The following is a 23,856-nucleotide window of genomic DNA, read 5'->3' as shown; positions in this document are numbered from 1 at the left end:
GGGCAGGGGGAAAGAGAAGGGGTCACTCTGAGCTACTCTAAATTTCCCAAACAGACTCTGTTTGGGAGGGGTCGGAAGCTACTCTCAGCCTTGGCTAATCTTCCTGCCTGAGCACAGACTGGGAATGCTTTGTGCTCATTACGGCTTTGCCTGCCCACTTCTTGGCTCGAGTGCCACAGGGCTGCACTGCTTCTAGGAGTTGGAGTCAGCCCTTCTGGTTAGATGGGGCCGGAAGACACTCTCCAAAGTGAGTGGGGCTGTGTTTCAGCTCCTTGGCTGGGGGTGGGGAAACTGGGCTCTATGGCTGGAAAAAACTCTCATTTGGGATCTGAATTAGGGAGATCTGCACCCCACTGAGTTTCCTGGTCAGAGTGAACCCTCAACTAGGTTCTGCAGATGAGCGAAGCTGTTAGTTGGGATGACTGCTTGGGCACTGCAGATACGAATTCAGTCTGCTAAGATCTGTGTGCTGGTTGCCTCAAGCCCCTTCCTCTTCATCATCATGAGATTCCTAGTGGAGCCCTGTAGATTTCCCTGAAATCTCCATGGGGCTCCTAGAAAGTGATTTGAATGGGGGAGGAATGCTGGTTGTACTCCTGAGTTCTTTTCGCAGTGGAGGGACTGGAAGCTCAGGAGAGACCTGCATCGTGCTGTGCTGGCCTGGGGGAGGGGCAGTGCAGTCAATGTATGGCATTACCCTTCTAATGCAGTCTGTCTTGGTCTCTGAGGTACAGGGGAGGCTTCAGCCTCATCCTTGTATTCTAGAATTCTCTTAGTGGCGTCTTGTTCTTGAATAGTTGGTAGGTTTTTTTTTTTTGGTTTTTTTTTTTTTTGTTTTTTGTTTGTTTTTTTAATGAGGGGGGAGGAAAGTCAGGAACAACTTACGTTGCCATCTTGGTCCAATTACTATACTTTTATAAGACTCTTGTAATCATTCAAGTTTCTGTTCCTGCTAAGAATTTTTTTGCTATGGGATGCCTGGGTGGCTCAGTTGGTTAAGCGTCTGCCTTCAGCTCAAGTCATGATCCCAGGGTCCTGGGTCCTTGCTCAACCAGGAGCCCACTTCTCCCTCTGCCTGCTGCTCCCCCTGCTTGTGCTCTCCTTCGCTCTCTCTGACAAATAAATCAATAAAATCTTTAAAAAAAAATTTAAAAAAAAAAGAGTTTTTTTGCTCTGTTAATGGGGTATCTGGGTGGCTAAGTTAGTTGAGCGTCTGACTTTTGGTTTCAGCTCAGGCCATGATCTCAGGGTCCTGAGATTAAGCCTTGGGTTGGGCTCTGTGCTCAGCAGGGAGTCTGCTTGAGATTCTCTCCCTCTCCCTCTCCTTCTGCCCCTCCCCCCACTTGCTCACTCTCTCTCCCTCCCTCTCAAATAAATATATCTTAAAAGAGAATTTTTTGCTATGTTTAAAACTTCATTCTTTGGTATAAACTTACAATTAATTTGGTAAGTTCTATGAAAAAAATCCCATTGGTATTTGTACTGAAATCATATCACATTTATCAGTTAATATACATTAACATTTTTATGGTGGTTAGTTCTTTTATCCAGGGATATGGCTTGTCTCTCCATTTTTTCATATCCTCTTGTCTATTTTATAATTATCTTCATAAAGGGTGCACACACATTTTGTTAGATTTATTCCTGTGAACCTAATAGATTGTGCCGCTAATCAGGTGGGATCTTTATTTTTCTATTATGTTTTCTAATTTTTAAAAGAATTTTAAATTACAATATTACCAGGAAAATGGATTCTGTTTTGTATCAAAAGTAACAACCTTCATAGTTTTTAAATCTCTTTCTCTTGTCTCTGGGAGAAAGTTGGATTCTTTGAATACAACTCAGAGCATAATAAGAAAATTTTCACAGTGCCATCAAAGTTCATTTAATTCTCTTTTCTTAATCTGCCATACATTGATATAGCAATGACATTTCAATGATCTTTTCCAAGATGAATGTTGAGGAATTGTAATATATTTTAATTCTTTGGCATTAAAACTCTTCTCGTTTTTGTCTCCCAGTGTCAATGTAAAGCTTCCTAAATGCTTTTTAGGCCTTTGATCAATACCTAGAATTATTTTACAAAGAGCTCATTTAAAAAATTATGATGATCTTTCTGCAGTTTCTTATTAAGTGACAGGAAAATTTGTAACTTCTTTTTTTTATTTCCTTTATTTACAGTGAAGCACGTGCCTTTTCACAAAGTCCATGCTAATTATTATTTTGATGTCCTATTGACAATGGAATTTATGTTATATCTATTACTTAAGAAATTTAATTTTTCTTGCTGTTGTGCACATTTGAATTCCATTGATCTTGAAGAGGAGTTTATTTTTGTGGTCGAAACCATGTATTGATGTATTTCATAACAGCTGGTTAAAAGTCATTCATATTTTGCCTTTTCTTTTCAATGATTTTATCTATTGGGCATTTTGAAAGAAGATGATTGACATGCTGTCATCTTTCCTCTGTACTTTAACCTTTGGTTATTTAAAAACTCTAGGTATTGTAAAAATTACGTTTGATTATTCTTGAGGATCCTGAATGTGCCACAGAATACATGAATTACTGAACGCTTTAGCTTACACCTATTTAATTTAGCCAGTAAAAATGCCCTAAACAGCACCATAAAGGAAGTAAGATTTGTTTTTTGAGTGAACTACAAAGAAAAAATTTACTGTGCAAATGACTTAAACTTTAAACTACACATTTTGAAACAATAAGGATTATATGTAAGTACTTTATGCTTATATGACATCTGAGAAATGGCTATCATTTCTAAAATTTACTGTTCTTTGAATATTAGTGAATTTGTAAATTTTTTATATTTTACATTGTTGGTGTCTCTGATTTGATAAATGATTTGTAAATATCCTTTCCTATTTTTGCATGTGAATCTTGCCAATTTTTTTGCTTATTCGTAAGAATTTTTTTTATATATATAAAGAATGTCAACCTACTGTCAATCACATATGCAAGAGTTTTCCCAAGTTAATATTTGTTTTTAATTAAATAATTTTTTGAAATAGTTTCAAACCTACAAGAAAAAATATGACCAGAGTACAAAGAACTCCCATATCTCCTCTTACCAGATTCCTAATTGGCAATATTTTAGCTCATTTGCTCCATCACCCTCTATCTGTTATTCGAATATGCCTTTTACTGACAATATTCTCTATCACCTTTAATAGTTTGGTGAATGTTTTCTCAAAACAAGGACACTGTCCTATATAGTCAACATATAACCCCCTAGTCCAGAAATCAACACTGACACCACAATATCATCTAGTCTTCGCACCCTGTTCAGATTTCACCAACCATCTAAACAATGTCACATTTTTTTTTCTTGGCCCAAGATTCTATCCAAGAGCATGTGTTACATTTGGTTGTCCTATCTCATAATCTACTTTGGTCTGAAGCAATTCTAACCTTTCTTTGTCTTTGGTATCCATTATGGTCTTAGAGGTATATTTCATTCTTTAGGATCACCCTCCACCTGGGTCCATCTGATGTTTCCTCATCACTCAGGCCATGCATTCTTGCTGGGAATACTGCAGAAATGATGCTGACTCTTCTCAGTAGTAGAGGTGGTACACTTTGTCAATCTGTCTTACTGCTCGTGATGTGAATCTTGATCACCTGGTCAAGTTGGTGATCTGCCAGGCTCTTCAATATTTTTCCCCTCTGATTTCAGTTAGTATTTTATGGGGAGATACTCCAGTTTTACTCCAGTGTGCTGTTCCTCATCAGACCTTTACTGACTGTCCTTAACACCCATTGACCATACCCAACTGCATCATGACATTGCTTCTTAGTGACATGAATAAAAAAAAATGACATTGAAAATAGAAACTCATATTAACTTTAAATTCAATTTCTAGTATTATAAAAATTGAGTGATATGTATCACATAAAAAATATCCCCCAAATATGCTAAGTTTAACTTTTTTGTATTTCATTTTAAGTGCATATCAGCATTCACTGTGTAAGGCATCTTTAAGTTAACTACTGTATTTTTATTTAATGAAAATTATTCATTTATATTGAATGGATTCAGAGAAAATAACATCTTACTTCCATAACAGTGATTTGCCTAGCTTTTCTACCTTTCTCGTGCTAGCTTTATAGACCATATTGCATTTATTGGACTGAAATATCACAGACTTTCATAAAAACAAGATCAGAATGTACATAAAATATGTTAGAGGCAGATTTTGCTGATTGGCTCTTACATCTAGCCTTCTATGCCTATCCCATTTATTATGGTTTTTCAAAATTGTATTTCATCTAGTTATTGAATTTTCATTTTTTGACATTTCTAACAGGTTAAAAATGCATATTTTCTTCATTTAAAAATAAATATGACTATTCTTCATCAGCCAGTAACTGAAATAAACATGACAAAACCTTTCCAACCTCTAATTTGTCAGAGTTCAAGGCCTATTGCAGCAGGTTTGTTAAGTTGCATTAAGAAAAATTGTGCTTATTTTTAAGTTCACCATTTTTTTTTTAAAGATTTTATTTATTTATTCGACAGAGATAGAGACAGCCAGCGAGAGAGGGAACACAAGCAGGGGGAGTGGGAGAGGAAGAAGCAGGCTCGTAGCGGAGGAGCCCGATGTGGGACTCGATCCCATAACGCCGGGATCACGCCCTGAGCCGAAGGCAGACGTTTAACCGCTGTGCCACCCAGGCGCCCCAAGTTCACCATTTTTAAATAGATTCAATAATGTAGAATGACATGAAATAATAAATACGAAAACAGTAGAAAAATAAAGTGAGTAAATAAAATGATGTAAAATAAAGACTTGGCCGAAATACAGGTATGTAGACATGAATGAGGAAATCTACGTTTATAGCAAATCATCATCCTGGGGATTGTCAATCCAGGAAAATGATGAAAATGGTGCAAGAGGAAGCTGAGGAGGAAGAGGGCCTGACTTTGTTTCTTTTTCCCCAGTCTCTTCTGTGCCTGGTAGAATGCCTGACAGTCAGATGGCTAAAAGATATTGGTGGAATGACAGGATGAGAAGTGCAGAGCATCTGCTAATCTCAGGGTTTGTACCAGTTGACTGATTTCTTAGGTGCCTTGGAATATTTTCTCTGCATTGTAAGCATTAACACTTTATTAAATTCCTACACTGTGCCAAGCCGTCCTCTAAACACCTTGCACAGATTAATCTCATTAAATGCTCATCACTGGCTTGGAGGTTATTCCTGTTCCATTTTTATCCCTATTTTACAGATAAGGAGAGGGCCCTGAATGGTTAAGTCCAATGTCCAAGGTCACAATAAGGGGCAGAATCAACATTTGAACTAGTCCATTCTCCCAGCCACTTGACAATTCTCTGCTTGTTGTAGAGCTCCATCGTGGCCTTTCTACTTCCCTCAAAATCCTAGAACTCTATCGACAGGCTTAGCAATCTTGCTTTCTTTTGCTCTTGCAGACAATAGTCATCTATTTTTCCTCTGTTGAGTCTTTTCTGTTAGACTAAAAATTTTTATCCAGAAATTTTCTTCCTTACAATCGACTTCTTTGTTTCAGCAGCATCATCTTGGCCCTATTGAACTTGTTACAGTATACACAAAACCAGTCGGCATAGCTGCGAAAATATTTGTCTTTTAATTTTTCTAGTTGCCTCACCATAAAAAATGTATGCTAACACTTAAAAATAAGATTCCTGCCTTTTTGGCATTCCCCTATTAGCCAGAATTTGGGGCTGGGTTGGTTCTGTTTCCTCTAGTTCAGGGTGTCCTGCACCCATTTCAATTGGGAACTCGAGGTAATAGGCTCACTAAGAGCAAAATGTCACCTCAGTGGGTGACCCATGCATCCTATTACCTTCTTCCTTGGCTCTTATTTATTCGGCACCATAGAGGAGACATGATGACCCATGAAGCATGTCAGAAAACAGATGCTGCCGCATTGACAGCTTACTCTCCCCTGTGACTAATTCCTTTCTTTCAAATACAGCTTGCCTCAAACTTCTCGCTGTCTTACATGCATCAGTGCTTTTCCTTTATTGTCCGCGCATAGTTTCACAACGTGGTACGTGTAAAGCTGCCGAAAATTCCAACACAGGCTAACCTCTTTCAGCCTAAGAATTCCTATTGATTTTTAGGACCTGAGGAAAGCAAATTGTTAACTTAAGAAAAGGTTTGAAACCAGATAAAATACTGCAGGAAATCATAGGGCATCGAGGGTCTTTAGGTGCCACTTAGTCACCCCAGATGGATATATCCCTAAAAGCATCATGAATCATTTTTTAGGTGAAGGTAAAGATGAAAGTTAGCAACTTGGGAATATCATTTTATTCCAGAAATATTGCTGCTTGTTTGTTCTACGAGAAAGTGTGATTGCTTGCATACCTCAGTATACTTGTTAAGCCATGGTATGTAGAAATTGAGGGGAACATTGGTTTGTTCTCTTGGGTAGACACACACAATCTCAATTAATCTAAAACCTTGGTAATATTTAATTTCTGTATTTACTGGATTTTAAGAGATCACGAAATGCTTTCCTTCAACACAGTGCTGACTTAAACCATTTTAACAGGTGAAAATATAGCCAGAAAGGGTGAGTTTTATTTTATTTTTTTCACAGTAGAGCTTGATTTGAGTAATCAAATCAGATATTAAAAAGTGACATACCAACTATATTTTAAAGTAAAATTAAGTACATGGTATCTTATGTACTAAATGACTTATTAATTTAATGATTCCTCTATGAGCATGTTATTCCCTTATGAGCTGTGCTCAACCTGTTGTCTGTTTCTTGATCCTTTGATATCAAATTGAAGGTGTTATGAGAATTGGATGTAGAAAATATAATTTCTTAATTTTTTGAACTCCGTGTGACCAATAACATCTATCACAGATGGTTTCACAGATTCGGGGATAATTCACTCCACTTTCTCTCTGTAGAGAAGTGGAATAACTCACTGAGGAATAATAGTCATGCCTTATATGTTTTTTATTTTATTTTATTTTTTAAGATTTTATTTATTTGAGAGAGAGAGTGAGCAAGAGAGAGAACACAAGCAGGGGGAGTGGCAAAGGCAGAGGGAGAAGCAGACTCCCCACCAAGCAGGGCGCCCGATGCAGGACTTGATCCCAGAACCCTGGGATCATGACTTGAGCTGAAGGCAGATGCTTAACCGACTGAGCCACCCAGGCACTCCTGTCTTTTCTTTTTAAATTGAAGTATAGTTGACACGCAGTTTACATTAGTTTGAGGTGTACTGCATAGTGATCCCACAGATCTGTGTTATGCTGTGCTCACCACAAGTGTAGCTACCACTACACCATACAATGCTGTTACAGTTCTGCTATGTTCCCTGTGCTGTGCCTTTCATTTCTGTGTCTTATTCATTCTCTAACTGGAAATCTGTACCTCTCACTCCCTTTCATCCATTTTGCCCATCCTCCTCCCCCTTTACTTTCACCAGCCATCAGCTTGTTCTTTGTAATTATGGGTCTGTTTCAGCTTTTCATTTATTTATTCATTTGTTTTTTTAAACTCCACATATAAGTGAAATCATATGGTTATTTGTTTCTGTCTGATTTATTTCACTTAGCATAATACCCTCTATGTTGTCTTAAATGGCCAGATCTCATTCTTTTTTACGACTGCGTAATATTCCATTGTATGTATAACACCCCTTCTTTTTCCATTCATCTATCCACGGACACTTGGGCTGCTTCCATAATTTGGCTATTGAAAATTGTGCTGCAAGAAACATAGGGGTACGTGTATCCCTTTACATTAGTGTTTTTATATTCTTTGGGTAAATACCTAGTAGTATTATTGCTGGATTGTAGGGTAGTTCTATTTTTAACTTCCTGAGGAACCTCTGTACTGTTTCCAGAGTGGCTGCACCAGTTTGCTTCCCAGCAACAGTACGAGAGGGTTCCTCTTTCTCCACATCCTTGCCAATATATGTTGTTTTGTGCGTTATTGATTTTAGTCATTCTGACAGGTTGAGGTTGTATCTCGTTGCGGTTTTGCTGTGCATTTCCCTGGCGATAAGTGATGGTGAGCATCATTTCATGTTTCTATTGGCCATTTGTATGTCTTTTTTTTTTTTAATTTTAATGTTTTTTATTATATTATGTTAGTCTTCTTTGGAAAAATGTCTATTCATGTCTTCTGCCCTTTTTTTAAGTTGGATTATTTGGTTTTTGGGTGTTGAGTTTTAGAAGTTCTTTATATATTTTGGATACTAACCCTTTATTAGATATGTCATTTGCAAATATCTTCTCCCATTCTGTAGGTTGCCTTTTAGTTTTGTTGCTTGTTTCCTTTGCTGTGCAGAAGCTTTTTATTTTGATGTAGTCCTGACAGTTTTTTGTTTGTTTGTTTGTTTTTATTTCCCTTGCCTTGGGAGACATATCTAGAAACAAGTTGCTACAGTCAATGTGAAAGAAGTTACTGCCTATGTTCTCTTCTAGGATTTTTATGATTTCAGGTATCACATTTAGGTCTTTAATCCATTTTGAATTTATTTTTGTGTATGGTATAAGTAAGTGGTCCAATTTCATTCTTTCTCCATGTTGCTGTCCAGTTTTCCCAACACTATTTACTGAAGAGATATTTATTTTCCCATTGGATATTCTTTCCTAAGTTTTTGAAGATTACTTGACCATATAATTGTGGGTTCGTTTCTGCGTTTTCTATTCTTTTCCATTGATGTGTCTGCTTTTGTGTATCATACTCTTTTGATCACTAGAGCTTTGTAATATAACTTGAAGTCTGGAATTGTGATGCCTCCAGCTTTGTTTTTCTTTTTCTAAGATTGCTTTGGCTATTCAGAGTCTTCTGTGGTTCCATACAAATTTTTAGATTGTTCTAGCTGCGTGAAAATTGCTGTTGATATTTTTAAAGGGATTGCATTAAATGTGCCAATTGCTTTAGGTAGTACAGACATTTTAATAATATTTGTTCTTCAATCCATGAGTATGGAGTGTCTTTCCATTTCTTTGTGTCATCTTCAGTTTCTTTCATCAGTATTGCAGTTTCTGGAGTACAGGTCTTTCACCTCTTTGGTTAGGTTTATTCATATGTGTCTTATTGTTTTTAGTACAATTGTAAATGGGATTGATTCCTTAATATCTCCTATTGCTTCATTATTGGTGAATAAATATGCAACAGATTTCTGTATCTTGACTTCATATCATGTGACTTTACTGAATTTGTTCATCAGTTCTAGCAGCTTTTTTTGTGGAGTCTTTCAAGTTTTCTGTATAGTGTGTTATATCATCTGCATATAGTGAAAGTTTTACTTTTTTCTTGCCAATTTGGATGTCTTTTATTTCTTTTTCTTGTCTGATTGCTGTGGCTAGGACTTCCAGTAATATGTTGAATAAAAGTGGTGAGAGTGGACATCCCTGTCTTGTTCCTTAGAGGAAAAGCTTTCAGTTTTTCCCCATTTAGGATGATATTAGCTGTGGGTTTTTCAGATATGGCTTTAATTTTGTTGAGGTATGTTCACTCTAAACCTACTTTGTTGAGGGTTTTTATCTTGAATGGATGCTGTACTTTATCAAATGCTTTTTTGCATCCATCGAAATGATCATATGGTTCTTATCCTTTCTTTTATTAATGTGGTATATCACACTGATTGATTTGCAAATATTGAACCAGCCTTGCATCTCAGGAATAAATCCCACTTGATCGTGGTGAGTGACTTTTTAAATGTATTGTTAGATTCAGTTTGCTAGTATTTTATTGAGAATTTTTACATCTATGTTCATCTGGGATATTGGTCTGTAGGTTTTTTGTTTGTTTGTTTGTTTGTTTTTAGTGGTGTCTTTATCTGGTTTTGATATGAGGGTGATGGTGTCCTCATAGAATAAACTTAGAAGGTTTCCTTACTTTTCTATTTTTTGGAATAGTTTGAGAAGAATAGGTATTAACTCTTCTTTAAATGTTTGGTAGAATTTACTTATGAAGCCATCTGGCCGTGGACTTTTGTTTATTGGTGTTTTTTTTTTTAAGATTTTATTTATTTATTCGACAGAGATAGAGACAGCCAGCGAGAGAGGGAACACAAGCAGGGGGAATGGGAGAGGAAGAAGCAGGCTCATAGTGGAGGAGCCTGATGTGGGGCTCGATCCCATAACGCCGGGATCACGCCCTGAGCCGAAGGCAGACGCCCAACCGCTGTGCCACCCAGGTGCCCCTATTGGGAGTTTTTTGATTACTGATTTGGTTTCTTTTCTGGTTATCAGTCTGTTCAGGCTTTCTATCTCTTCCTGTTTCAGTTTTGGTAATTTATATGTTCCTAGGGTAATTTATATGTTTCTAGGAATTCATCCATTTCTTCTAGAGTGTCCGACTTGCTGGCATATAGTTTTTCATAGTTTTTCCTTATAATCGTTTGTATTTTTGTGGTGTTGGTTATTATTTCTCCTTCCTCATTTTTTATTTTATTTATTTTAGTTCTTTCTCTTTTCTTTTTGATAAGTCTGGCTAAAGGTTTATCGATTTTATTAATTTTTCAAAGAACCAGGTCCTGATTTCATTGATGGGTTCTATTGTTTTTTTAGTTTCCATATCATTTATTTCTGTTCTGATCTTTAATATTTCCTTCCTTTTTCTAGCTTTAGGCTTAGTTTGCTGTTCAAAAGTATTTATTGAAAGAATAAATGAGTGAGTGAATTCATGAATATAGCAAAGCTCTTTGAAATATGTATAACATTTGAACCAGCAATTTCATTTGTAGTTATTTATTCCAAGGAGTTAATTGTTTAGTGCACAAAGAAATATGTATTGAAATATATTTTGAAGTATAGTTGACATGTATTGAAACATTTTTATCAAGAATGAAAAATTGGAAATAATAATATGAAATTGGATGTTAAATAAATTATGTCATGGTTATACTATGAAATACCATGCTTCTAATAAAAAGGATGTGGCTTTACTTTATTTTATTTATTTATTTATTTATTTATTTATTTATTTTTTATAGGTCGTCTCTTACTATAGTTTTTTTAAATAATAATTTTTATTATGTTATGTTAGTCACCATACAGTACATCCCTGGTTTCTGATGTAAAGTTCCATGATTCATTACTTGCATATAACACCCAGTGCACTATGCAACACGTGCCCTCCTTACTACCCATCACCAGCCTACCCCAATCCCCCACCCCTCTCCCCTCTGAAGCCCTCAGTTTGTTTCCCAGTGTCCATAGCCTCTTATGGTTCATTCCCCCTTCTGTTTACCCCCTCTTCCTTTTTCCCTTTCTTTTCCTACCAATCTTCCTACTTCTTATGTTCCATAAATGAGTGAAACCATATGATAATTGTCTTTCTCTGCTAGACTTATTTCGCTTAGCATTATCTCCTCCAGTCCTGTCCATGTTTCTGCAAATGTTGTGAAATCATTCTTTTTGATGGCTGAGTAATATTCCATTGTATATAAGGACCGCATCTTCTTAATCCAGTCATCTGTTGAAGGGCATCTCGGCTCCTTCCACAATTTAGCTATTGTGGACAATGCTGCTATGAACATTGGGGTGCATATGGCCCTTCCCTTCACTACGTCTGTATCTTTGGGGTAAACACCCAGTAGTGCAATGGCTAGATCATAGGGTAGCTCAATTTTTAACTTTTTAAGGGACCTCCACACTGTTTTCCAGAGTGGCTGTACCAACTTGCATTCCCACCAACAATGTAAGAGGGATCCCCTTTCTCCACATCCTTTCCAACATTGGTTATTTCCTGCCTTGTCAATTTTTGCCATTCTAACTGGCATAAGGTGGTATCTCAGTGTGGTTTTGATTTGAATTTCCCTGATGGCTAATGATTTCGAACATTTTTTCATGTGTCTGTTAGCCATTCGTATGTCTTCATTGGAAAAGTGTCTGTTCATATCTTCTGCCCATTTTATGATTTGTTTCTTTGTTTCTCGTGTATTGAGTTTGAGAAGTTCTTTGTAGATCTTGGATACCAGCCCTTTATCTGTAGTGTCATTTGCAAATATCTTCTCCCATTCCGTGGGCTGCCTCTTAGTGTTTTTGACTGTTTCCTTGGCTGTGCAGAAGCTTTTTATCTTGATGAAGTCCCACAAGTTCATTTATTCTTTTGTTTCTCTTGCCTTTGGAGATGTGTCATGAAAAAAGTTGCTGTGGCTGATGTCAAAGAGGTTGCAGCCTATGTTCTTCTCTAGGATTTTGATGGATTCCTGTCTCATATCAAGGTCTTTCATCCATTTGGAGTTTATCTGTGTATGGTGTGAGAGAGTGGTCAAGTTTCATTCTTTTGCATGTAGCCGTCCAATTTTCCCAGCACCATTTATTGAAGAGACTGTCTTTTTTCCACCGGATGTTTTTTCCTGCTTTATCAGAGATTAGTTGCCCAAAGAGCCGAGGGTTCATTTCTGGGTTCTCTATTCTGTTCCATTGGTCTATGTTCTGTTTTTGTGCCAGTACCATGCTGTCTTTGTGATCACAGCTTTGTAATATAGCTTGAAATCCGGCAACGTGGTGCCCCCAGCTTTGTTTTTCCTTTTCAACAATTCCTTGGCGATTCGGGGCCTTTTCTGGTTCCACACAAATTTAAGGGCTGTTTGTTCCAGTTCTTTGAAAAATGTCATTGATATTGTGATGGGGACTGCATTAAAAGTGTAGATTGCTCTGGGTAGCATGGACATTTTAACTATGTTAATTCTTCCGATCCATGAGCATGGAATATTTTTCCATCTTTTTGTGTCTTCTTCAATGTCTTTAAAGAGTGATTTGTAGTTTCTAGAGTGGCTTTACTTTATGGACTTGGAAAGAAATCCTGAGTGTATGGTTAAGTGAAAAAGACTGCAAATGATATATGCAAAACTTAATCTTAATCATGTCTTTCCAGCAGGACCATTAGTGATCAGAATTTTCTTCCTCATGCTTTTGTGTATTTTTCTGAAATTTTGTCTAATTATAACCTGTTATTTTATATCAGAAAAATTATATATATATCAAACCATGTCATCAAACTTTTTCAAGTGGGCATATTCTGGTTGGTCTTCCTAAAATGGAGGAATACTTAGCTTAGAGTCCCTGAATGGACTTCTTGGGACTATGAATACCTTGCAGAATTTGCCAGCCAAATTTCGTACACATTTGCATGTATGCATTTTCAGATCATCAGGGAAGTCCACATTCCCGAGATTCTTCCTCAACCTTAGGACCGTGTGCTCTTGTGTTCATTCTTGATAAAATAGAGGCTTATTTCCTTTGAGTCTTCTACTTCCTTTCTTTGCAGTGTTTGTTTAATTTCTACCTTTGCGGCCTCAGTCACAACTAAGAGAGTTGAGATAATGAGAACCTAGCATTAAGTAGGTACTGCCTTTTATCCAATGGCTTCTTTAAAACTCCATGACTCTTGTGGATACCCTTGTGCTGTGGAATACCCACTTATTAGTGCTTTATTGTATATGTTCTTTCTCCGTCCTTGTATAAGACCTTCCTCAAATTGATATTTTAAAAATGCACCCAATGCCACTAAATCCTCTCTTCTATGATCATAGCTCAGTGTTGTTTCTCAGATTTTCTTTATGTATTTTTTTTTTAAGATTTTATTTATTTGAGGGAGAGAGAGCACATGGGAAAGGGGGGAGGGGCAGTGGGAGAGGGAGAAGGAAGCTCCCCGCTGAGCAAGGAGCCCAATGCGGGACTCAATCCCAGGACCCTGGGATCATGACCTGAGCTGAAGGCAGATGCGTAACCGACTGAGCCACCCAGGCGCCCCTTTCTTTGTGTCTTGCTGGCCTCATCAATAGTAATAAATCATCTCAATTTCTTTTTTTCCTTTTATTTTATTATAAACTCAATTATACAGAGTAGTAAGATGAAGAGGTTTTTATTCAAACCATCATGTTGGATGCCAGGGCCTCGGTCATGAATTAATTCCATTTTCTACTGATCTTTCCCCTTGGTGATATAATTTTGGCTTCTGACTATATTATTCATGAAGAAGCTTTGTTTTCCTCACTGATAATGGCTACATTCTTCTTACAGCAAGACTTTTATAATAATTTTGTTAGTTTTGAAATGGCTGAGCATAATTTTCACTTAATGTGTTTGTTATTGAGGTTCTCTAAGCTTCAGCGTACTTGGCTTTGGTCACTGCCATATTCTCCGTGCTCATAGTAAATATTTTCTGGAATAAATGCACTAATAAATTATAGTTTAGAAAAACCTCTTGCCTTTATGCTTTACTATAAGGAAGGTGTTTGTCTTATAAAAATGAAATGTTGGGCCTCAGTAAATCATGAATTCTTGGTCGTTGGATGTACTCAGACAGACCGGGTGACCATTTACTGGGACTATCACAGACGAGCATTCTAAGCATAGATTCTCATTTAAACGCTTTCTGTTTGAGATTCATGCTTGTTTACGTTCAAACGCACCCTGAAAATTTAGTGATGTTTAAATAGTATGTCATAGTAAATATAAATCGTAATCATGGCATGTATGGAGGGCTCACTCTTTGTCAACAACTGTGTACAGTAAGCACGTAACATCCCTTATTTTGTTAAATTCTGACAAGGACCATATAAGGTTACAACTTTTATTCTATTTGATAGGAGAGGAAACTGAGGCTTAGAGAGGATTTTTCGCTTGCCCATTAAGGGTTAGTAAGGAGTGGAGACAGGAGTAAGTGTCAGAGGCCTCTTAAATTACCACATTATACTACCTGGCTTTGATGACCAAATACTTTTAAAAATAAGCAAACTAAGAAAAATAGAATCAATATGATTCTAATGAAGAAAAAAACGCACTTTTTCCCCCATTCTCCAATCTCCCTCAACATCTGAGGGAATCACTGGAAGTGATGAGGTGAAACAGTCAATTTTGTATAACAAATGGGCAAGCTGCTGAACTCACAATAATTTTGGCCCTACCGCTGGACTCCGCTTTTCGTACTTTGGTGGTTATGCTAGAGCCCTTATAATACCAGTGCTGTCAACTAGTTTCTATGAATCAGTTAATCTTCTGTTTTTGCCTGGAACTTCTGTCTCCCATTTCTGCATTCTTTCACTTCAACAAAATATGTTCAAATTGCTTGTCATTCACAGAATTGGCTTTTTAAGAAGCTGGACTTTATAATTGGGATTATGTATTGACAAATGATAAAATAGTTACCATTTATTGGGTGATTACTATGTTTCAGATACCCTGCTTTATATGGATTATCACACTGACTCTTCATTTGACAGACGAGGACACTGAAGCAGCAGGAAGTGGGGTCATAGGTGGTAGTAAGAAGCTGAGCTGGGTTTTCAGTTCCAGAGCCTGTGCGTGTAACTGCTTTGCAATTGTGCCGTTCATGAGCTACTCTAATGATATCTTTGGCACTGGAAATGCATGTAGCTTTTCTACGGGTGACTAACACCTGGCTTCTAGCTCAATATACAGATGGTCCTGTACTTAGGATGGTTCACCTTACAATTTTTTGATTTTACAGAGGCGAGAAAGTGATGTACATTCAGTAGAAACTGTACTTTGAATTTTTAATTTTGGTCTCTCTCAGGGTAGTGATACGTGTGGTATGATGCTCTCTCATTATGCTGGGCAGCAGCAGTGGGCCACAGCTCCCAGCCTGTCCTGCAGTCACGAGGGTAAACAACCGATACACCTGCAATTCGTCTGTACCTATACAACCGTTCTTTCACTTTCAGTACAGTATTCAATAAATTGCATGAGATAGTCAACACTTTATTACAAAATGGGCTTTGCGTTTGATGATTTTGCCCAACTGTAGGCTGATAAAAGTGTTCTGAACGTGTTTAAGGGAGGCTAGCCTAAGCTATGATGCTCAGTAGGTTAGGTTATTAAATGCGTTTTCAACTTGTGATGGGTTTATCAGGACATAACCCATTGCAAGGGAAGAACTGTACTGAGGTGATCTGATCATTCTTCTATTTAGGTTTAATTTAAGGCAGCAGGAAAAGTCTCATTTCATGTTGTGTGCAACCTTTTTTGTCAGATGAGACGTGACCTTATTTTCATCCTTTGATCTTGAGTTATGAAGGAGGTTGTTAAATTGAATGATGTCCTGCCACTGTCGCCTATTTCTCTGAAGCCCAATCTTAAATTAGTTTATATTTCTGCCAATGCAAAGGATATTTGAATAACAAGGGCATAAATTATTATAAAGGGTGAACTTTATTTCTGATTTTAGTTACTTCTCACAATTATGAATAACAAATCAGGGAGACATGATATGTTCAGGTGTGACAAATTATCTTCTTGGGTTTTAAAATGTGGTTTTTAATTTAAGATAACAAATGCTCATTGAGGATAAAAGGGAAAATAAAGAACAATAAAAAGGTTAAAAATCACTCCTAGTTCTATCACTCAATAATAGCCTTAAAAATGTTGATAGGTTTTATTCTATGTTTTTTCCATGGTCCCAATTGTAATATATCAGTTAAGGTTCTCCGCTGTAAGGTGACTTCGGAGGCAGTGGGTGGGAAGGCAGCTTACAGAACTGATGGGAGCCCAGGGCATTGGAATTTGGAACAAGTAATAACCACAGGCACTCTGGCGGGCCAGCAAACAGGAAACAAGACGCGGAGTGACCAGAACATAGCTGACCAGGATGCTGCCGCCCTAACACAGTGTGGGTGACTCCTCGCTCCCCTCCTTGGCTGTGCTCCATCAGGAATCTTGGGAAAGGGTGTCTGATTGCTGGGCTGTGTCATCAGCCCGTCCCTGGCTGTGCCATGGGAAAGAAGAGGGAGGATTTGACACCTTTGCTTTTTGAATTGAAAAAGATAGCTAACACGTACTATCTTTGTTGAGTATTTTGTGTGGACTGAGTAAGATTCTGAGTGCTTTCTTAAATTAACTCATTCAAAGCCTTACAGATGTCCACTGAAGCAAGTACAGTTCATATCCCCGTTTTATAGTTGAGTGACCGGTTGAGGTCCAGAGGGGTGAAGTAAATGGCCACTCTTGGGAGGGGTAGTGGGATGTGAGTCCTCAGGCTTTAGGGCTGGGGTGTTGAACCACTCTGTTTTGCTTAGTCTTGAGGAGGGGACAGGAGAGAGGAGGTGAGCCAGGCCTGCCTCCCACTGAGACACCACCCAGTGGGGAACAGTGGACTTCTGGAAATGAAGATAGCTGTTATTAGAAAAATGATTCATGAAGATAGACCCAGTGTTCATTAAGATACTTTTTGACTTATAATTATGCAATAATCATATGTTCATGCAACTTCACATCTTTCTACGGTTTTGTATATCTTAATAGTTACTGGTTTTGAAGATTTGGATTAACTTCTTTCAACCTGTTTTCCCTTCTTTTAATGAGAGCTAATATTTATTGAATCCTATCCATGTGCTAGGCACACTTATAAGTGTTTTACATCATTATTTTTCTCGTCACTACATGTTTTTGGGTATTGTGTATCTATTTCATTTTTTTTAATTGAGTGAATGATAAATGAAAATGTAGCTTTTGGTAAAATATTTAACTTCTGAAGGGTTGTTTTGTTTGTAGGGCATAGTGTCAGCCTCATTGTTATTCAGACTGCTTCTAGTGCCTTAAGTTTAGGAATCCAGTGCAGGTGACATTTCTAATAGTATCTAGAGGAGGCTACCTCAGAGCAGCAATGGGGTTCTTGCCTCAGTGTGTTAAGAACTGACAGGTTCATAGCAACAGGGCAGTGTGTTTGCTGCTGTTTTTTTTTTTTTTTTTAATGCAAACACCTCTCTATTAGAGAATTTACTTGTTGAATTGATTAAATAATGAATACTTATTATCAAATAATATAGAAAGGATTCTCTGGTTGGTGTCATCTGCATAAAATAAACATACGAGTTGGAGTTTTATTTATTCTTGATAAGTTCTAAACATGGTTTATATTCTTGACCACTTAATTTTTTATCTTAACTATATATATAAGTTAAATATATACCATATATATTTAAATATATACCATATATATTTAAATATATATATAACACTATATATATATATATATATATATATATATATATATATATATATAAGCATTAAAGAAGTGATACATAATTCATGAAGACAATTCAGGGATATAAAAATATCTGAGATGGTTCTTAACATTCTCTCCTCCTAATTGATTATACTCCCCTGTGGTAACTACCGTTAACACTTTGGTATGTATCCTTCTTGATCTTTTTTTCTCTCTAAACACACACACACACACACACACAGAATTTTATCAAACCACATGAGTTTCTGTAGTTTTTTGTTTGTTAACAGTTAAACTACACATTGTTTCATGTCTGAACTTCATTCTTTCGTAGAATGTTCCAGGATATGGATGTGTCATAACTCCTCTATGAGTGGGTAGTTGGCATTTTATCAGATTTTTACTATTTTAAATAAATCTGCAGTGAGCATCTTCCGTATATATCATTGCCAGTTTGCGCTGTTATTTTGCAGGATCAATTTTTAGATTTGGAATTACTGATTTAAAGAGTATGCACATTTAATGTGTTGATAGTTTTACCAAACCGCCTTTCAAGAAGTCTGTGTCAATTTATTTTGCTATAAATAGTATATCAAAGTGCTTATTTCTCCACATTCCTGTTGACACTGGATATTAGTAATGATTTTGATTACTGCTATTCTGGTGGGTGAATCCACTGAGTTGCTTTTTCTTATTGATTTGTAGGTGTTCATCATGTATTGTAGACATAAACCCCTTGTCTTACAGAATGTCATTTGTTATCCAGTTTTATTTATGGTGTCTTTACTGTTGAGGGGATTTTCATGTAGTGAATTTTTATGTAGTGAAAATGTAGTTAATCTGTGTTTCTATTTTATTCTCATTTATTTTCTCTTTCAATTATAGCTAATTTCCTTCTACAATATTATTCTCAGCAGCATACAAACATTTGTAGTATTTCTAACCAATCAAAGACAGATCTCCTTTGACTACCTGTTTTTCCACAGCTACCTTCCCATCTCCTCAAAATGTCTATATTTGCCCCATTTCTCTCTGCCCATTCTCTCTGGAGCCTACTTCAAGCAGACTTTCTTCCTATATAGTTTGCTGAAAGAGTTTTAGGGTTATCACACACCTCTGTTTTGCTAAATCCAGTGGTTAAGTTCTCATCTTACTTGTCCTGTCAACAGCAGTTGATACAGTTGATTACTATCTCTTTCCTGAAGTGGCTTCTTCATCACTAGGCCTTTGAGACACCACTCTCGTTTTTATCTCCTCTAATTTTACTAGCCACACTGATTGGTTTGTTTTGCTGGTTCCTCCTCAAAATGTCCAAGCTTTCTACATGGCTCTGCCTTTATGGCTTTCAATGTAATCTATATGCCTATGATTTCCAAATTCTTCTCTCCACCTCAGACACTGTAGATCTCCGTGTTCTACATGTCCTCTGCAGTATTCACTAAGTACTTTACGCGTAACATATCTAAGTTTAAAACTTGATTCAAATTATCATAGTTTTCCTTCATTTGAGAATGTGTTCATTTCTGAAGGATATTTGTGTTGGGTAGAAGATTCTGGGCTGACAGCTTTTTTCTTTCATCACATGAAAAATACTGTACCACACTGCCTTTTGGCTTCCTTTGTTTCTGCTGAGGAATCCACTACCACTCGAATTGTTTTTCCCTTTTCACAATGTGTCATTTTTTTCTGTCTGCTTTCAATATTTTTTCTTTGTTTTTAGTTTTCAGAAGTTTCATTATGATGAGTATTTATTTTAATTTATCTTGTTTGAGGTTTGCTTAGATTCTTCAGTCTGTGAACTTGTGTCTCTTCCCAAGTTTGGGAGGTTTTCAGCCATTATTTTGTTAAGTACTTTTTCAAGCCACCCCCTTTTTCATCTTTTATGGACTCTGCTTATATGAATGTTAGATCTTTTATTATAATCACTCAGGTCTTGGAGACTGTTCATTTTTTTTTTTTCCAGTCTATTTTCTCTCTATTCAGATTGGATTTGTTTTGTTCTATCTTCAGTTAACTGATTCCTTTCTTGGTTCCCTCCCTTCTGTTGTTTAGCCCATACCTTGAGCTTTTTATTCCAGTTATTGTATTTTTCAGTTCTAAAACTTCCATTTGGTTCTTCTTTATATATTTATTTTGTTCTTCTGTTTGCTGAGTCTTTCCATTTTTTCATTTGTTTCAAGTGTGTCCAAATATGTTTGTAATTGCTTGGTTTTATCAATGTGTATTCAAAATCTTTGGCAGGTAATTCTAGCAACTCTGTCATTAGGGTGTTGATATCTTTTGATTGTCTTTTCATCAAATTTGAGATCTTGGTTCTGGTATGGCATATAATTTTCAATTGAAACCTTTTTTTTCCATTTTTGAAATAAAACATTTCATTTTATTTTTGTATAATGTTTTAAGACTTGTGTCTTAATTAAACTCCTGGTTTTAGCTATTTTCTGTGACACTGATCTGGTAGGAGATGGGAAGGTATGGTCTTGTTACTTTCAGGTGGAGGAAGTTCCCCACTTAGCCTTCTATTGAGAACTGAGGGGGAGCTTGCATTATTTCTGGATGGGGGTAGAAGTTCCAACTCCCCACATGGTCTCTACTGACACTGCAGTTGGTGTGGTCTCATTATTGCCGGGTGATGGTGAAAATCCTGACTCCACTGCGCCTTCTCTGACACCATCCCAGTGGAGAGGGGGCAGTATATTTTGTTAGTGCTGGATGGGGGTGGAAATCCAGGCTCCTCCCCAATGTGTTCTCCACTGATGCCATTGGGGGGGCCTCATTACTAGCTGGCTTGGTTTAAAGTCTTGGTTCTCTAGTTGGCCTTTTCTGTCACCACCCTAGTGGAGGTGTTGGGTACCTCAAGAAGGTAGAAATCTAGGCCCCCCATGAGCTTTACTAGTCTGTTTAGGAATGGGGCCAGTTTTTTTTTTCTGTGATATTTGGCTGAAATAGAGTGGTTATTCTGTAAAAGTTTTTCTTTTATGAGGCTTCCCCTTTCCTGGCCCTTGGCTAGAGAAAGCAAGCTTTTGTAAGAATATATATATATATATATATATATATATATATATATTGTTTGTTTGTTTGTTTGTTTGTTTGTTTTTGTTTGGTCTGAACTCACTAGTATTCCAGGTTGCTGGCTTCCTCGGCCAAAAGAAAACCTAGGAAACCAGCACCTTGGGTCGTAAGGTCCCTCACTGATTTTCTTTCTTTTCTCCATCTTTTAGAGTCTTCCTATGTTTGTTTTACAATATAATGTTTAGTTGTACTTATGGGGAGGAATAGGAAAAACATTTGACTCCTTCCTTCTGGGGCTGGAGATCATGTCCGTAATTTTGGAACTTTATTTGCAATGGGCCCCATGTGGCTCTTTTCTGTGCAGGTACCTGGAACTGGAGAGCAGTGGCCATCGGAATGAAGTCAGACTGCATTACCGCTCAGGCAGTCACCATCCACACACGGAGGTCTTTCCGTACATTTTGGCTGATGACAAGTGGCACAAGCTCTCCTTAGCCATCAGTGCCTCCCATTTGGTTTTACATGTTGACTGCAATAAGTAAGTGAAATATTCTCAGTTTATGAAGAGGAAGATTCTAAGAAATGACTGTTAACTCACACTGCTTATCTAATATTTCCTTTTTGCAGAATATATGAGAGAGTGGTGGAAAAGCCCTCCACAGACTTGCCTCTGGGCACAACATTTTGGCTGGGACAGAGAAATAATGCACATGGATATTTTAAGGTATTTTTTTGGCTAAGGGCTGACGATAACATAGAAATATAAATGCTTCTAATGAGTTTGGAAAATTATCTTTTGCTTTTTATGGTGTGAAACAAAATAATTTTATTTGTATATTTTTTTCTGTTTCATCTATTTTTTTTTAACACTGGTGTTTTATTTAGCTGGCCTATAGTATTTTCTCTTTTTTCCTGAAGAAATTTGATCTTTAGACATCACAGAGATGATTGCAAAGTGGCAATCAGAAAACTAACATATCATTGTTGAGATTAGGCATTCAAAGTAATAAATACCCAAGATGTTAATGTACAAATAAACTGCCACTGAAACATCACCTTTTTTTTTTTTTTTAAGATTTTATTTATTTATTCGACAGAGATAGAGACAGCCAGCAAGAGAGGGAACACAAGCAGGGGGAGTGGGAGAGGAAGAAGCAGGCTCCTAGCAGAGGAGCCTGATGTGGGGCTTGATCCCATAACGCCGGGATCACGCCCTGAGCTGAAGGCAGACGCCTAACCACTGTGCCACCCAGGCGCCCCTGAAACATCACCTTTGATGATACTTTTACAGAGATGTTAATACGAGAGGATTGAAAATTTCAATATTCACTATTCATGGTCTTTTTGTACTTCAGAAAGAGAAAAGGGAATACATATGTATGCACAAATCTGTCAAAACTAGAAAGCAGTCATAATTTGTATTTTTCTTTTTAGTGCCTACTTAGAGACACACTCCATAGAATTTCATCATTGTAGATGATCTAAAAGACATCTCATTTAAATTTCTGTGTCTTAAGGATGAAATAAAGTCCTGAAAATTGCTTGACTGTAAGCCCGTAGTGTAATCATTTCCCCCTAGGGACTAAGACAGTGCTTAAAATCCAGAAGTCGCTCAGCGAATAATAGGTGCTGTGTCCGATTCATGGACTTCTGGGTAGAGTAGGTACCAGTGATTTTGAAGTCGTGTTCTAAATGAGCTCTGTAATCCTGGAAGGTGTTGTTCAAACTTACTTAAACTATTTGTTACCTGGAAACTAGGTGCTTTCTATGTGTTATTCCTGAATCTTAGTCTTACTGGCCTTCATGCAGGCTCTTTCTTTTCTCTTTTACCTGTGCATAAACCTACTCAGAGGGGTTAAGTGACTTGCCCAAAGCCAGTCATAGGAATTGATTCCATGTTCACAAATCCTAAACAATCAGTGCTTTCATGCCACATGAGGCATGACAAATTTGTAGATGTCAAATTTGTAGATGTCAAGTCTCTCCTCTCCTTAACCATGACAGTCTTTCCCATGGAGCCCAGAGGTGGCCTTAGAATCCTTCTCGCACCTCAATTATGTGTACTACGCTAGGGGTCATAATTTTTACTTTAGACTGTGAGTTGTGTCCAGTGGAGTTGTACAGTGCACAAACTGTTTAACTGTACATGGTAACCTTGTTTTCATGCTGCTGCTTCCAAGTGATAGGGGTTTGTATAGAAGTTGCCCTTTTTAATCCAAACCCCAAGCAAACAACAGATCCGGCAATTCCACACAGCATACTACAATATTTATCATTCATGTTGACGTTCTTCTTATACCGTACTACAAATTAGATTAAACATGTAGGAGATACGGGCCAATATTTGACTAGTATATTTTGTAGGTAATTCAAAATTGTCTTGATAATATGTTGGTACTGTCACCCTGTCATTAGACATTCTGTTTGCATTTTTCAGAGGAATAAAGTGAAATATTAATTAAAAATGTATAAAGTTGAGGAAGGAAGAGAGAGGGGTGGTAGATGGATGTCTGATGAGTTACCATTGGCCTTTGCTTTAAGAGCCCAGGAAGGTAGAAGCTAATTAAGCCTTAGTGACTAAGAATAGTGGAAATTTTACCTGTAGACATGTGATGTGGCCCTCTGTGTAAAATGGGTCATTTGCAGCTGGAATGTTCAAAAATTTCACGCTAAACTTTCTGTACTCCTAAGGACTTCTCACTAAATCTTGCAGCAGCTGTTTAATGAATCTATTGTCCTTTATAAATTGAGATATTAGTTCTAGAAGATCCGACTGAAAAATGAGAAATGCTCAAATGAGTATTGCGTTTATGACTCAGTTTTTCTATCTCTTTCTTTTTTGATGGTTGCAGTTAATTTAAAATTGGTATCAGTTTCACTGTTGCTGAAAC

General features: G+C 37.1%; 1 protein-coding gene across 3 annotated transcripts in view; it reads left to right on the top strand.

The window, feature by feature from the left end:
* Positions 1 to 23,856, top strand: part of NELL2 (neural EGFL like 2) — a 377,959-nt gene that overhangs the window by 125,634 nt on the left and 228,469 nt on the right. For all 3 annotated transcript variants that reach the window (XM_057318980.1, XM_026502054.4, XM_057318979.1), the window contains 2 exons: positions 21,330 to 21,503; positions 21,593 to 21,689. In XM_057318980.1, the coding sequence (XP_057174963.1) occupies positions 21,330 to 21,503; positions 21,593 to 21,689 (271 nt within the window). The remainder of the gene's footprint in view (positions 1 to 21,329; positions 21,504 to 21,592; positions 21,690 to 23,856) is intronic.

Source organism: Ursus arctos, unplaced genomic scaffold (assembly GCF_023065955.2).
Source record: "Ursus arctos isolate Adak ecotype North America unplaced genomic scaffold, UrsArc2.0 scaffold_26, whole genome shotgun sequence".
Taxonomy (NCBI): domain Eukaryota; kingdom Metazoa; phylum Chordata; class Mammalia; order Carnivora; family Ursidae; genus Ursus; species Ursus arctos.
The sequence above is the reverse complement of the archived record's forward strand: the minus strand, read 5'-3'. Positions and strand labels throughout refer to the sequence as shown.